The 17,434-nt window shown below is 37.4% G+C and overlaps 1 protein-coding gene across 4 annotated transcripts in view; it reads right to left on the bottom strand.

Moving 5' to 3' along the window:
- The window catches only part of LOC108670723 (ras-GEF domain-containing family member 1B), a 303,823-nt gene that overhangs the window by 94,888 nt on the left and 191,501 nt on the right, over positions 1 to 17,434 (bottom strand). The window contains exon 2 of one of the 4 annotated variants that reach the window (XM_018158212.2): positions 3,486 to 4,480. The exons of the other annotated variants lie outside the window; for them this stretch is intronic. Within the exon in view, the coding sequence (XP_018013701.1) occupies positions 3,486 to 4,480 (995 nt within the window). The remainder of the gene's footprint in view (positions 1 to 3,485; positions 4,481 to 17,434) is intronic. 4 annotated transcript variants of the gene reach the window in all.

The following is a 17,434-nucleotide window of genomic DNA, read 5'->3' as shown; positions in this document are numbered from 1 at the left end:
GAATCCAAACGATACAGAAAACTATATTCAGGACAGCATCATATAAATGTTGTGCACTTTGAACACATAAAACATCATCTCTTTGCTGCACAGACTCAATTATGAACAAAGCTCCGAGCATTGCAACCCCTTCCAAGAATTTTACGAGCAGACAAAGAAGAAGATTTGTGTACAACAACATTTTACGACAATCAAGACACGCTAGTCATCTCGTTGCTGAGGCTGAAGGCAGAATTTTGCACCATTGTTTACAGAGGCCACGCGTGTTTTGTTTACACATCACATGCACGTTGTTTGCATAGCACCACCCTGAGCGCCTGTTGATGCAGCCGTTGATGCTGATGCTATACTGATGCTTGTCTCAACAAATCATCAAAGTGTGAGCCGGAAGTGCGATATCGTCATCATGAATCCTTTCAATTTCGACGTACATTAAAGCTAAATCACCCTGCCTATATCAACTCCAAATGTTACATAAGCTATATCTTGCAAAAAATTTTCAGAGATATCTAAAATAGGTTATGGTTATATCATATACTTCATCCTAAATTACACACTTCATAGCTACACTATGTATGCCAGAGTTACATCACAAATGGTGTGTGTGAAGGTCTTGCATATTGTAGCAACAACGTACACTCTAAACAAGTGGCTGATGTTTGAGAAAAAAAACTGTAATATGAGATTTTCACCAATGAGAGACAATTGAGAGAGACATGCAGCAAACGCATTTACCAATAGGTAAAATAATATTAGAGAACATGAATTCTAAGCAGTCGCGCGTACTGGATGAACACTCCGCAAGTGAATGTGACAAGAAGCGAGTATTTAAACCAAATATACACAAGTATTTATGACCAGAATTCTAACGCATTCACAATATTGATCAACCGTAAATTAACAGTATGGAGTTAACTTATTTAATTGAATAGCATAGTGAAGGGAGACAAATTAAAATTAATCATTCGAAGTGTAAGCAACCGCAGTAAAATATAGTACAAAAGAGTAGACAGATTATTTGATGTAATTTTCATTTAACTTAGCTACGCGTCCATTTATTTTATGTTCTCCAATAGTAAAGAATATAGTGATTCGAGGATTGTATGTAGCGCAGATTAGTGATTCAAGGATTGTATGTAGCACAGATTAGTGATTCNCAGCAGCTGTTAAGTCGCCACTGCATTCATTATCAATGAAGTCTCTGTCAACACTTGAGTCGCTACTTGACTTTCCCCTGCAGATTTACTTATGTACTTGTATTTATGCTGACATCCAAAGCTTGTCTTCATGCAATATTGAATTGCAAGTGTCTCTGTCGTTAGCTTTCAAGTTAAGTATGAAATCATTATAAATAAATAAATAAAAGAATGAATTTGTGCCTTTAGGCAGAAATGGGTTTCGAATTTGTATATTTTACATCTGATGCATAGATAAGACGCACCAGATGTATCTATATCTACTAATCAACTATCATTTGCTCCATCTTGAAGAATTTTCTTTCACTGTCATATTTTGAAACACATGATGTCAGGATTAATCACTCTCTTCAGATTTAACTAATAAGTGATAGTCTCTTTTGAAACTCTAAATTAACCGCGCACTGAAGATTTAGCTCATCCTCTTTCAAATCAAAGCCCCAGTTTTGAGCAAAATATCACATTAAATTCTATTGTAGAAATTTTTATACAAGCTAACGCTCATGATATTTACAATTATAATCTTAATGACAATTCCATGGAATTATATAACACGAGTAAGGCTTGCTCTACCGGATGGCTATTATGATGTAAAATATTATATACATTATGCATTAATGATAGTTTTAATTTTTCACAAAATTGAACTTTGAAAAAAATTGAATTTATCATTCTTTCCTAAAACATGGGTATATCATTGGAAACCTTACATAACCATATATCAGTTGAAATTGCCAATTAAATCGTAAATAATTCATTTTATTACCAGGTTGACTAGATGAAATGGTTATTATTTTACCCCTTTTAGTATTTACAAAGGTAAAGTAAAGTATCAGCGTGTATTTGATGAAATGCCAGTTCAACACTAATTCAGCTACAGTATGAGTGTATATATTTCATATTACCATGCTGACTAGATTAAATGTTTATTATTTCACCCCTTTTAGTATTTACAAGGTAAAGAATCAGCGTGTTTGATGACCTTGGTGCGTTCGCAACCGCCAAGTCACCCGCAGGTTCAAGGTTGAGCGCCGCCGAGAGGTCACATGGTTGACCAAAAGGGCGGAGCGACGGCAGCGGGTAAAATGCCTGGTCTTCAAAAAGCTGGAGGTCTTGGTAAAAAAATAAGTGGTAAGAGGCCAGTAAACATCAAGAGGTGAGAGGCCTGGGCGACATCAAACAGCAAGAGGTCTTCGGAACGTCAAGTGGTAAAAAGCTACAGCAAACGCCAATCATTGGATATTCCAACGTCGTGGTCAGTCGAACAAGAATGAAGCGAATGTCATCAATTAATTTCTACGAGAGTATATAAATCAATGAACTTGTCAGAATAAAAATGAATTGCAATATACGAGCGAATCCGATCCACTCTACAGGTGAGTCTAGTAGAATTCAAATACTCTACCTGCATGATGAGTGTGACATAAATGATGCAATTTTCTACTTACTGGAGTTGTTTACCAGTCTACAATTTTTTGAAAATGATGTTTCTGGGAGCTTTAATATGAATTTAAGCAAAAAGTAAGATTAAATAAATAAAGAGTTTGTCTCGCATGGTACAGAGTGTATAGGCAAGCAGTCAGCGGAAGGTGGAATGTTTCGTGATAATAATGAAGAGGAAAACCATTCAATACTCGCAGGGACGCTTACCTCTTCCAAGTACGGAGCTCATTTGCAATGCCGACCTCTGAGACTTCGACAGAAAATTACCTTGCGGCCTGGACGCAACATAAATAAAAACCTGGACGTAAAAAACTATAAATAAAAAAATTTTGATGAACAAAAAGATTAAATTAGATGCAGTGAGTCGCAAGACTTTAAGATATTTTCCACGTGTATATAATTTCCGAATTGATCATTTGGCTGTTTGGGAAAATTTACAAGATGGTCGTCCAGCAGGAATAGCAGAACCCAAAATTCAACTTTAATTTTGTTCTTATGCCAACGCAGGAAAAAATTATGTTCATAACCATATCAGGTATGCTAGCTGCATCAGATTTCATTTAAAATGATGGACCTTGAGATTAATTACAATGATATTCATTAAGCAATGGAATAAGGGGAGGGGCAAGGATTTTGAGATGCAATTTTTAATTCGCCACCAAAGAGTAGGAGTCGTTAAGAAAAAACAAACTTATTTATTATCCCAAATTTCACACAGGTCATTTTAAAATTGTAGGAAATGGAGGACGCGCCTGAAATTCTTCAAAAAATTTGCAGCCTGGAAAACATCAAAACACCCATCACAGGAAATTTGTCATGGAATAAGTTAAGAATTTGTGTACTCACATTGAAAACCTTGCAGCGTCCGTTGATGTTTATTGGAACTGAATCCACTTCATCTCTGTTAAGATCAGCTTTCGCCAGGCTTTCAACCAGAGGGGATGGAGGAGGAAGAAGTGATGTCACAGAAGGAACGAGGAACTGCATCGACGAAGATGGCAACGAAAGTTTTCCAACACCCTTAGAACTTTCTGGGGCGCTGGATACATTAAGTCTGACGGCATTTGGCGATGCCATGGTTAAAATAGAAGATATTGGGTCAATGGGAGGGCTGCCACCGGAAGAGCAACCTGAAGAGGATCCCAAACCAGATGATCCTGATGAAGTAGATATTCGACTTGAACGATAAGGGATGGCTGGAGACGAGCTGCCGCTGTTACTAGGGAAAGAATTTGGCGACGGAGGTTTACTGGTATTAGAGGGCGACCTGCTTGTGCGGGATGAGGCTCTTGACGAAGATTTCTTGCTCGTCGTCGACGAAGTTCGACTCGCGCGAAGTGGAGGCCGCGGGGAAGAATTTGGAGTAGTACAAGCCGATGAAAATATTGACCGAATGGCGTCTGTTGCTTTGAAAGTGTCATCTATATGCCCTTGTAACACAGTGTCGTATTTGTTCTCGGCAGTTCTCTCATCTATAACCTTGCCATTATGGTGGACCGTAAGAGTGTCCCTTGTCGTAACTTTTGAACTCACTGTTACACTGGACTCCATTTTAGTGACGCCTTTCAACTCAGGTCCCAGTACAGAAGCTAAAACTTTGTTGATGATACTTTGGTCGGGCAGACGGCCTTCTAGTAAGGCCTTCTTGAGTGCATCGCCATCGGGTCCAACAAGTTGCACGGGCGTGCCGTTCACGAGGATTACTTCGTGTTCCGTGACTTTGGTAGAAGTGATGGCATCAACAACTTTGGCGCGGCCGACCCCGAAGAGGCGATCAACGGCTTCCTGAGCGTCTACAGTAGAGGTGGTTACTCTGGTCGCCGGAGGGCTGTACGGGATACCTAAGCACCAAAGTCAAAACACATTCAGAGATTGAAACATACACATAAATTAAAATCCGTCGAAATTGTGATGCCAGTTTTTTGTTCCACTTCACTTAACATCGAATTAATTGTTACAACTGATTAAATTAATGAAACGCTGCTTAGAACGCACAGGTATATAACACAAGTTTCCCTTTCATGTAAATAGCTGAAGTGATTGTACGATAATGTGCCTCAGGTTGGCAATAATTATAAGCATCTGTTGGAAATTTATCAATGCGTACTTATTCTATAATTTGATCAGCAATACTTCACGGTTGGTTGTAGGGGTTTCCCCGAAATCTGAATGAAAGCGCGCGTTCAAAACGCTGGCTCACTCACGGCCTCTAGGACAACTCCTACTTCGAGGAACTCAACTTGGTTAAGCATTAAATACAAACAGTTAAATTATAAATCAAATTTAATAAAAAAAACGTATGTAGACATTAAGCAAATAAATTCGAGAAATAGTCAAACAAAGTGATTCCTTACTTCTTTTTTGACGCTCGCTAAGTGGACTACAAGATAATTTGAGGATATTACTCGCAAAACATTTATAATAAGCTTAATTTGGAATAAAACGAATATTTCCCCATCTGCAAAGCAAAAATCATACCATCATATAACTAGGTATCTTTTATCAACTGATTGTCACTAGCACTTATTCCTGATTCAACGGCAACTTTTTGTCGTAATATTTGAAAAAATGAATAACTGCAATTAAGTTTTTGCCACAAGTTTACAGTTGCGTAGAGCACTTATACCAGGCGTTTCACCTCTTTTATTAATGAGGTATGGCTTGTGAGTATTTGACAATGCACTGCAAAGCTTCACTACCCTCTGGTTTTCATTGAGTATTAATAAAAAAAGCTCATTAGAGCACACGAGTGTAGCAAGCGACTAGGAATGGCGCAACGCAACCATGCAACGCGAGAGAAGAATGAGAGTCCATGCCTGAGTTACGCTAACGAAGGGTGCTGGAAAAAGTGCGTTTAGCTTCACCATACTCAGCCTGTGTTCAGGTCAGTAGCGCATGCGCTGATGCGTGAACTCCAACAGAGAAAGGAGGATGGAGTGAAGTAATAGACACTGCAATCATTTGCTTGCAAATCTCTTTCTTATCGTTCGTACGAATTCCAATTTAAAATATATCACCGCCCCACAGTTATGATGATCTGAATACAAGGAAAATCATCCATTCAAACCTCCTCTGTCTCGAGTTACAGGGCACGGATAAGCAATAAATAAGATCCCTTTAGAATCTATAGCGAATGAGAGCATAGCTGACCAGACGGCTAGACGTAATACATAGAAGCTAACTCGAGAATAATAGCGACCCTACTTAAGCAGTTGAGCAGCAGACAAGAGATTCCTGTCCCGCCCGGACGTCTTGAAGTCGGACAAGATCTACGCTACATGTCCCCTTCGTTGTACACATTATCGTAGGCATCAGGAAGCGGGGATTTGGACAGCAGCAGAGAGCCTGTCGAGCTAAGCTGCCAATCACAAGATAACAGAGATTGGGAGATGCCAAGGCATCGGTTTTGGGATGTGCAAAGACTTGAGAAACGATCTATGAAAACAAATAGTTTGGAATATGGCATCACCGGATGAATCTCACTGCGGGGAAAATTTATTTTAAAGACTGAAATTCGTCACTGGAACACCAGTTGCGATTATTACTGCGATTTGCGAATAATTTCTAATACATTTTTATTAGAATTTTATTGAAATCGCATATTAGTACTGCGATTTGTGATTTCAACTAATAAGTACCAGAAAAACATGGGTGATGTAGCACATCAACAGATTAAAGCCTAAGTGACTGTAGTGACTCGAAACGAATTTCCACAGTAATTTCTAATTAATTGTGGCTGAGCCGTGAGAGATGGGAAAATCTTTCCCAGTGGAAAGGACATATGCACCCAATTGAACGCAATTTCAACAAATGTAAGAGAGAAAACAAATATATGATTTAGCTAAACTAAAACTACACTTTACTGCCTCGCGTGTGGGAATAGGAGCTTGGTTCACTCACACTCTAAATAGTCAAGACAAATAAAGCCTAAAACAATGCTCGTAACTTTGTGAGTCTTCCTGACACATATTTGACACACTTCTCACATCAACCACTGAATTATGCTTCACACTTACGATTCCCGGAACGAAAGTATCATAAATACTCGGTTAAGAGCATCGCTTTCTTAACAAGCACTGGACTCATTCCGGAGTCTAATTAACGTGTTGTTTCGTTAGGCAAATTAACGTCCATCTTCAGAAAATTTACCTAACGGTTATGTGTATTCTATAGCCATACAACCGTAGAAAGGTCAAACTATACAACAAATGAACTGACTTGAAAATTTTTCAACATTAATTAATATTCTGGCTGATAATGCTTTTTATATATCCTCGATATTCTCGCGGATGATTGCAATGGAACTAAAGACAAATAATCGTAAATGAAAATCGAATGCACAATCAAAATAGAATCATGCAATTGATTAGCATTATTCTGTGCCATTGAGAGACATGGAAGAGAGGAATAAAATTTTTTAGGAATAAGAAATGCGTAAGTAATGATACATTTAAGGGATATAAGAAATGAACAAGACATTTAAAACACAAAATACCCCATGCGTATGAACCGATATCGGTTTTGCACAGAATCAACAGAACAGAAATCTTTTATCGTGATTATTTTCACAATTAAGTTAAATTCGAATTAGAAAAGAAACATTAAAAATGAAAAAGTGAATGGTGAGAGAATAATAAGATCTATTGGTATATTGCTGAAAATAATTCTATTTGGATGCGAGTGCCGAACGCACCCGCGCTAAGTGACAGGCGCTTGAAGTGCTGGGTAAACACATTCATAAATATCGAACTAAACCGTACAGAAAACCCGCGACAGCTTAATAGTACAAGTTGAATGTGATACGGCCATATATATATATATATATATATATATATACACACACGAGGAACGCCTTCTAAAACACGCGCTGAAAACTCTGCCACGCATAGCCTTTTATGAATCAAACAGCTTGCGCAAATGAACACCAACACGATTTTCATAATGGCTTAAAATGTTCATATTTGACTGCTCGATACTTTGAACTGAACTAAAAAGCATATTTTTACAGTAATCTTAAAGTTTCGCAGCCAATGGAAGTGAATAAAAAAAATCATTTTTAACTTTTCTTCTAGATGCTCATAAATCACTCACACATGTGATGTATGTCATTCACGCGAAAAATTCTGCATTAAACGAGATTAGAAGTAAAATATATTAATAAATTATGTATATCAGGTGACTAGTATAATATTATACAATTGAATTCATTATGAATTGCATAGAACTGAGAAGGTTGTTTTACAACTGAAATCTTCACGCTTCGCACGGAGGTTCGCTCCCAATTCATTTTATTTAAAATCTTCTACCATTAAACAAAATGAATGACTGCATTAATCGAATGCAGAAAAAGTTTATTATAAGTTAATAGATTTTTTTGAGGTGACAATCATTTTCACAAGATTCGACTAGGTTCTATTCGAGTGATGAGTGATTCTATTGACTAATAGTAACGTTAACGTACGTCCATTCATTAAATAGTAATAATCTTTTTTGACTAATAGCAACGTTAATATTCTTTCCATTCTGTAATACGCACAATTTCGTACTGCGCGCTACACAAACTAAAAAAATAACTTAGTGAATACAAGTATAACAAAATTTACACGGAAGAAATTAAAACTAATTGAAAATAGCCAAAACAGCAAAATAAGATACAATATTTAAATTGATTGACTTTAAGAAAATATGCCATGAAAATAGGCCATTATTCAAAAATTATTTCATATTTTAACCTGTTCCCGGCCGATTAAACAGATGTAATAATCTTGGAATCCTTAAATAATCTCAAAGACGTGTGAATGACATTTTATTTCAACGTTCATGGCTCAAATGCACGGAGTTTTATACGTTGCGTGTGCTACAAAAAGAAGCTTGGTAGAAATTAAATACAATTTCAAAGGCAAAAACAAAGTAAATCCGTGGAATTGGAGTTCCTAGGCTACATATGAACTATATTGCGGCAAGGGCTTTAGGAGCTAAAGTGTGGAATATTATGAGGGTATGCGGTCATTGATAGCAGATCAAGATTTTAAAAGCAAAGAAAACCGCCAAAAAAATTCACAATTTCTTAAGAATGAAAACGTTTCAGAGTCCAGCTCCATTTTCAGTTCAAATTCTTAAGAAATGATGTGAATTTTTTGCTGTTTACTTTGCTTTTAAATTCTTATAAACTTGCGATTTAAGCAATCAAGTGATTTTAATAGATAACGGATATTTTCGAAAATGCCAGCTGTGCCAATAATAAGCCAATGCTGAATCGAATGCAGCATCGTGGGATTTATAACGTGATTATTTTGTCGCACTTACCAACGACATCAATTTTTTCGCTTTAGTTAGTGATTTTCAAAATCAAATTATGTTACGTACACGTTAGAAACAGCCGGTCGAAACATGATAATTTCATACAATACTAACATTCAACACTAAAAATAATAACGCTACAGAAAAACTGAAATCCATTCTTCTCCTACAGAACAAAATTCTGGTGCAACCACAAACCGCTATTGCAGATGACCAGCACAAAGGTTCCCTGAGCTTCAAAGTCAAAGCAAAGGTTCCTCAATAGCAAGACGAACGATCGCTCTGAAAAGATACAGTAAACAAAGACGACCTGAGCACTACAATGTGAGGTCATCACAGTGAAATATTGGCTTTAGTTCTAACAAGTATAGAAGTCGCTACAGAGAGCGCTACCAATCTCGACATGCGGAGAGCAGTGCAGTCAAAACATGCCGTTAAAGCTGGCAAATTTATGACTTCACTTGGACTTTTAAAGAAGTTTCTTTGTGCTGAAATACTCCTAAGTATTCATTTGAATCGAAAGTCTAAGAGACTGCATGCAAGCAATTAAATTAAAAGAACTTGACAGCCATTCTCGTGGGTGAATATTGAACAAAGAGTATTGAAGAAATGCCGAAGTGAAAAAGTAACCGCTTTTAAATGATTGCAAAAGGCATAGATATGCGAAAATACAACCAAAATTAATTTCATATTCCCTACTAGAACACAACACATTTTTGATAACTGAGCTAAGCTTCACATCTAATTGCGTACATTTACCATGTATTTACCATGTTCATATTATCTATCGTATCGAAATCTATTAACTTGAGTTAACGTCTGTAGAAAAAGGTGGCACGAGCAACGTGCGGTTGCATGGGAATAATGCATTCCATGTTCTTTGTGTTTCTTTTTTTAAATTGTAGGTTTCGAATTAAGTACAGTCTAATATGCATCTTAACATTTATGGGAATTTAAAAAAATAAAACATGATGTGATCAAAACGAGTCAAAAATTTGATTTGCATTGCAATCGTAAATCAAAACATATGCAGTTACAAGCATTACTCAAAGTACAGTTTTTCAAGTGAAGTAATAAACTTAATAATTGTCGTTGTGAAGAGTAAGACTGCGATGGAATGCTGAGACGGGAAAATGTGGAGTGGTAAAATTTGATAAAATTTGATTTCACCTTGAACTTGCAAGCAAGCTTTGAAGCGGACTTCCAAATCAAATGCAAATTTGGAGCACGAGAAGTTCGTACAAGACACCCACTCACTCACCATTGCACTTCAGCAGATAATCAAATGAAGCAGACAAAGCATCATGCAGTAGAACACTGCCTACATAATTTAGTAACCTTTAAGTCCTAAGCCACACAATAATGTCCAAACTAAGCAAAGAATAACAATAGGGAAGATGAAAACAACAAGCGGTAATGAGGAGTTGTGGTCAACCACACGTTCCCTGCAGCAGTAGCTAGGGTTCAAGAGACTTCGATGGGCGATCATTGGCCGACCTCGAGCTCGTCTTTGATGGCCCTTGACCACAAAAATTTCCATTGAGGAACTTATGAGCGAAGATGAAACCAATTTAGGGCAAAATTTAAAATCAAAACGAGAGTTTGTCAGCAGGATTTATTCATTTTACGATTATTGCTGAATTTTTAGTGAAGTACAAATTTCACGTAATTTATTTGCCTATATGGGTCCTTGATTTCGAATGACAATATCTACTATGAGATGTACTATTTCAGAGCTAAAATAAAAAAATTCAATACATTTGGAAAGTAAAAGCTGTGCACCGCTGGGACCGGTCTGCTACTTCAGTCTGCTGGTCAATACAATAGTTCCATCCCAATAAATTTCCGTGTGAAACACAGCAGAAGATGTCGCAAAAATAAGATGTTACGAATTATAATTCAGCCCATGGTATTTTGCACCATAACGCGATATCGTAATTTAATTTCAAGAATCTTCCTTCGTACTCTGTGCGATTTATTATTTAATAATTAATTTCAATTTATAATATTTTTACATATAATTTTAAAAACTCTTTAGCCACAAAAAAACATTGATTGAATTACTTCACTGAATTTGACTCACGTATGATAGGTACTTTTTCATATATTGAATAAACGCCAAATATGCCTCAAGGAAATGTATCATTATAGGTGAAGTGAAGGAATGCCACAGTAAATGTTTTAGATGAGGAACAATGATTCGCTATTTCATAACACGGCGAATGGCTAAAGACAAAACCCATCAAATGCACTCCATGCAAGGCACCCCAGAGCAAAGTTTAGATGAAATCCCAACAATTATCAAGGTAACAATGAGTAAGAACGTTTTCAGCATAGAACACCAAAAGTTTCTAATCGACAGCTCTAGGCATAAAGTAAATTTGACAGAAAACCATTCGAGTTTGAATAGTACCTTTTCGAGTCCACACTGGTCAATAAATTAAATTCCCCAAATGCGTTTGAATTTTCCTTCTGAAGTATGTTTGCAATTTCACAAGGGCTCTAGATTGTTTGCGACACGGATTTTGAAAAAAAAAAATCCGAAAAGTTCGGGGTTTCTAGAGATCAGTTTGGTGGTCAGTTGGCAACTTTCACTGTCAAGCGACCATTCGTTGCGTGGGAGGTACAAAGAAGTCTGGCGACGCAGCACCAAATATGGCGGCAAACTCACTTTTGCTTTTTTCTTTCACGAATTAAGATAAATAATATATCAGGCATACGGACGAATAATGAATTAGTTATCTTCAATTTCAATTACATATTTCAGTTCAATTTCAAGTTAAGTTATAAGTTCTTCAATTGTGCTTATGATAAAAGTGCTCTATATGGTGTAAAACAGATCATTTTTCCAAGCGAGACAGACAAACTTCAATTTAACAAGAAAATTCATCCAAACCGCTCAGACCAATGAATGGTATTATCAAATCTTGGAAGCTAAAGCAAACGAACAAAGCAGTCAATCCCACACAAGGAAAAACTCAGAAGAATTATAACGCAGCAGTGCAACAGATGTTCGAGTTGAGGATGCTTCAAGTAAACAGCCATGAATAGTCAATGATTCTTCTAACAGCCATTATGCTTAGAAACGTCTAGAGTGTTTTGAAAAGTCGGGGATTCTTTGAACAGCTACAATACGTGAAAATACTCTAGACAGTCTAGTTTTTTTTGGAGAGCTGAGGATTCTTCGAAAAAGAGAGGAGCGCAATTCATACAAGAATATATTTTTCGTCCAAGGACCAACCAACCAGCACAAACACTTTGACACGAAATTAATAATTTAGAATTTAGCTTGCAATAATTAAAGAACTTTTAAAAATCGCATTTTCTTTTAAAACTTTATCAACGAGTTGACTAAATCGTTAAATACACCAAGAACTGATGATAATTGGGAAGAATAATAATCAAAATTGCTGTATCATTCATACTTGCGATGCAATTGAATTTTTTAAGCAGTATAAAGTTTCTGATAAGAACTATGTGGCCGGCTATATATAGTGGTCATCGAAAGTCAGTTAATCGCATCGACAGGACTCATAGTGGCCATCCAATGGCCGCCGATAAGCCTACGATAAGCATGAGATGGGCGAGGTTTCGTCACAGGCAGTTGACGTGGCGTCGAACACTTGAAATCCTGATGTCTCGTGACGAGATCTGCTATAGTGTGTTGAGTGTTGACTTCCGCATTCCCTGCGGCTTAACAATCATCACACGTGATGTTCAATTGATGCATTGTTAGAACGTCATTTCTAACTAGACATGTACACCATTCATTAGGTGGTAAATTTCGCGGAGCGTCTACATTTAACGGACAGTCAAGTATTATTCCTGCAGATATAACTGCACATTAATCTAACAAAAAATGATCAACGTTTATAATTTGACAGGTGTTTGCAATTAGAGATCAACTAGGGCTCAATTTATAATACTATCAGCTAAATCAAATGTCAACATAAAACAACTGTTTCATTCACACAGCTAATTTCCAGAGTTTTTGTTTATTATTTAGCGGCAGGGTGAATATTTCGAACATAACTGAGCAATGAATAAGGATCAGCGAAATATAAATAAAGCAAACTTAAACAATATTTTTCACACGGTCACCATTTTATCAGAAAAAATAGCACCAACTCGTTTGAGAAGTTTGGCGCCCAACGCGAAGGCATTCGTTGCCGACCACGTACGATCGACCCCACACAGAGAATTCTCTCTGAACAATGAACGAGCTCGATAGCCCAAACAACAATCCTCCACACGCGTGCACTTCAGAACAGATACGCGTGACATGTTCTCGAGCATGCGAAAACTCTCTCCTATATTTATAGGGACGCTAGAAAGTATATAACAAGCTTAGTTGCAATCTTTGTTGCAGGGTTTAGCGTTTGTATGAGAACTATTTTAGTCTTGTATACATTATAACTCTGCGCGAGAGCTTGCCGAGATTTTCACAGACTGATGTACACTCGCAGGTGCAACGTTCACGAGCTTTCCTCTTGATGAGTGTTCCTGCGCGCTCCCGAACATCAACTGTCGCTCGCACTTCGCTCGTGAACAGGCAGAGCCGCTCGTTAACTTTAACAAACCATCCGTGAAAGTGAGAGGCGCGAGTGAAGAGCGAAATGCGTATCAACGCAGCTAGCAACCAACGAATTCAAGACGCACTCAGTGGGATACTATTTGTTGATGCCAGACGACAGTTAGGTGACGGCCGCTCCATTGCCAAGCAAAACACAAATCAAAACGGAATTTTTTTTTTTCAATAAGAAAAATTATTAAATTACATGACTTCATCAGAAATATTTCATGCTGCGTTCCTCTGTTGCGTATTATGATCAGCATTACACTCGACGTCACGAATGCCGTCAAGTTGCTAATGCACTTTTTTTCAACTCGTCCGGAAGTTCACGAATTGTGAAAAAGTTTCAAATATATTCCAAAGACATCAATTTGAAAATGCTGGGTTAAATAAATGATTCTCAATAGGAGATTAGTAGTAGTAATGTGGAGAACAAACAAGATTTATACCGCTGATAGTGCATAAAAGAATCATATAATCAATTTGTGAGGTACTGGTCCGTTTGACACCATACAACGGTGCGAAATATCATAATTCTGGTATTATCAATTACTAAATGAATCTGGGTGGAGAAACTTCAAACAATAATTCTTCAAGCGAATTAAACTCTTTATATAGATGATTAATTAACCGACAGAATATTACGATCACATGGCTGGATAATTCAGGGCTGAAGGTTGCTACGCTTTGGTTCAGCCTGAAACCATCCATACACCTCACCGAGCTACGCCAAATAACCTACTTAATCTCAAACAAAAACTACATCGCCAAACATGAAAAAAACTTCAAAAAAATCTCTCTCTCTCTTTCTAGCGATGGAGAACGCAGGTTGCATGTGGTCTTGCTTTGGCTGCCTGACACAGAAAACCATGTAACGGTTCCCAAAGCATCATGCCAGTTGAGCAGGATGTGTGAGACATCGCAAGCTGATATCTACAATTAGTGCAGTCACAGCAGCCAAGCACTGCATGAAGGCTCTCACGAATGTCGCAGCATTGAGATCGAGACGCGCCACAAACTTATTATAGTACTTGATTCCTACGAGACGTCCATCCGACGTTGAAATGAAGTTGATTGAACGGTATTTTAACGAAATCAACTCGTTATCAACGTTGTTGTGTACGTCATTTGTCTGGAGGGTTTTCACAAAATGGTTGCTTGGAAATGGATAATTTAAATTCAAATTTATTGCAAGTGCCGTGAGTGACATTGAATTGGTGTGCACTGTTATTGTGCTTGAAAATTGATTATATGCCAGTAATTGCTACCTTAAAATTCCAAGCTTATAATTTCAAATTCAAGTTGCATTGCAATAAATTGCAACACAAAAATAATAACTAAATGGATCCATTTTTATGCTTCCCAGTCTCAAATTTCATGCATTCGATCATAACTTGCATCAACAAATGCAAAATTTATGACATCATTGATGTTAACTACTTATAATTCAAAAATATATAATGACTATATAAACCCGACTAATTTTTAATTAAAATTTTTCGCTTTGGGTCACTTAATCGAGAATAAAGTCTACAAATTTTCCCCATTATATTGCGTATCAGCTGAAATTATACGCACTAGCGGTTAACTAAACTGCGCCCAACCACTAAATGAAGAGAAGAATGAATGGGCGGAGTGCAAATGCGCATCGAACACGTGACTTCTCAAGGGCAGAGCGTAGCTGCGTTTTAATAGCTCTACATGACAGGTGCTTCTTGTATACCTTCCTCTTCACTGCCAGGCTTGGGGCCCAAGAAATAGACTGAGGAAGATTATAACTTGAGAATAAAGATGAATCTTCGATCGTACTAGAGAAATTAGTGCATGTGAAACTGCTCCCACTTACTAATGTTAGCTATTAATTACCGCAAAATCTTATAAAAAAGCTTTTCGTTCATCATTCTGAATTTTACTTTTATGGATAAATTTTTCGAGTAAAACTTTTATAGGTGGGCTTCCCCAGGTTGAGAAATAAATTACAAATTTATAACTGGCCCAGAATTTTGTTTAAGTTAAAATAAGACAGTCATCTAAAATGCCCGTAATTTTTTAACAAGAGAAATTCTACCTGGTTTCTTAAACGAATAATTCAAGAAAAAATCCGGCCTGGTTTACGAAAGCGATAAATACTAGAATTAAAATTTGTACAAGTCAAATTCGTGGTAATTTAAAGTCATTTCTTATTTTATAACAAATACAACAATCAATAAACCTGTTAAAATTATATAATCATTATAATCTTTAGTGCTTTCAGTGTTATCTGATGGAAATGCGTCTCTTCACTGGTAAATGCTATTGCCAAATCAAGAGATAAATAGACCTAGAAAAAATTTTTTCGGATAGAACATAATTTCCATCAACAACAACTGATGCTACATCTGAAAATTAACTGATATAGAAATCTGAAATTTCACAACGGTAAGGCATAGTAAGTAAAGCCGAGTATTACCGTATTGTATAATGGCAGGAGCGATAGCACAAAAACTGCATCAAATGAAGGCAAAAAGGGAGTTCAAAGGCACTATGGAACATCTATAAATACACTAATAAAATTGAGTTCAACTGAAATCATGTAGGTAGAAGAAGCATAACGAATGCAAGTTCATTTTATCAATTCAAAGCATTCAACCTTAAAGAACCGAAAAATATCGAATGACTCGATGAAGTTGGTGGGTAAAACAGCCTCTGCATAGAAAAAAAAACAGCCTCTGCAGAGCAACAGAAGCAAAGACACTGATAGAAAAAGTCGCTTGCAATAGAAAAAGTCGAGGCAATAGATTTCACTGAGCAGAAACTTTAATAAGGAAAAATTATCACAGGTAAAACATTTGAAATTAATCTTGACCAATCGAATGTAAGTAAGATGTTCAGGTTGTTTAAAGTTGTTATATGTTAAGCAACCGCATTCGAGATGTTTAAATTTCGAAAGAACGTGTATCCTCCATTTTAACTGACCATAAATAGTTCGTTTTTAAAATATTGTTAGAAATCATTACCCAATAGTAGAAAAGGAGGATATTTTAGATTAACTATTGATTTATCAAGTAATTTTTGAACATTGAGGATAACAAAAATTGTCAATGATCGATTTCCTGATGCAACACATTTTCTATTGATACTGCAGCACACCACAACTAAAATTCGGAATAAGAATAAAATCTCAATATCAATATTATTTCAAATGCGAAGCTAAGTAGTGAAACAGTCAGTTCGTTCCTACCGACTCTGGTTTACTGTCAACAATTTAGTGCCCAAGGATAATACATCAATTACACCCAATGGTGGCTTCCGGCCATTGTAAGTCGCGGCGACAAACGCGCACCGCATCGAAAATTCTGCCGAGGGCCGCTGGCGCTTGGCCCGCCAACCGATGTGTGAAGAGGACATCAGGATGCGGCATCACGACCCTGAGGCTGGCCCGGCATCGCGATGAGTGATGCACGAGGTCCCAGGTAATTGCTGATGAGTGATGAATGAGGTCCCAGGTCTGGTCCGACATCGTGATGAGTGATGCACGAGGTCCCAGGTAATTGCTGATGAGTGATGAACGAGGTCCCAGGTCTGGTCCAACATCGCGATGAGTGATGCACTAGGTCCCAGGTCTGGCCCGACATCGGGAAAGTGATGCACGAGGTCCTAGGTCTGGTCCGACACCGTTATGAGAGATGCACGAGGTCCCAGGTCTGCTCCGACATCGTGATGAGTGATGCACGAGACCCCAGGTCTTGTCCGACATCGCGATGAGTGATGCAAGAGGTCCCAGGTCTGGTCCGACATTGCGATGAGTGATGCACGAGGACCCAGGTCTGGTCCGACATCGCGATGAGTGATGCACGAGGCCCTTAATTTATTCAAGTATCGTGACAAGTGATGTTGTTACATCAAAATTATCATCGACGCTTGTTTGATCGACAAAGGATTT

Source organism: Hyalella azteca, unplaced genomic scaffold (genome assembly GCF_000764305.2).
Source record: "Hyalella azteca isolate HAZT.00-mixed unplaced genomic scaffold, Hazt_2.0.2 contig15709, whole genome shotgun sequence".
NCBI classification, from domain to species: Eukaryota; Metazoa; Arthropoda; class Malacostraca; order Amphipoda; family Hyalellidae; genus Hyalella; species Hyalella azteca.
The sequence above is the reverse complement of the archived record's forward strand: the minus strand, read 5'-3'. Positions and strand labels throughout refer to the sequence as shown.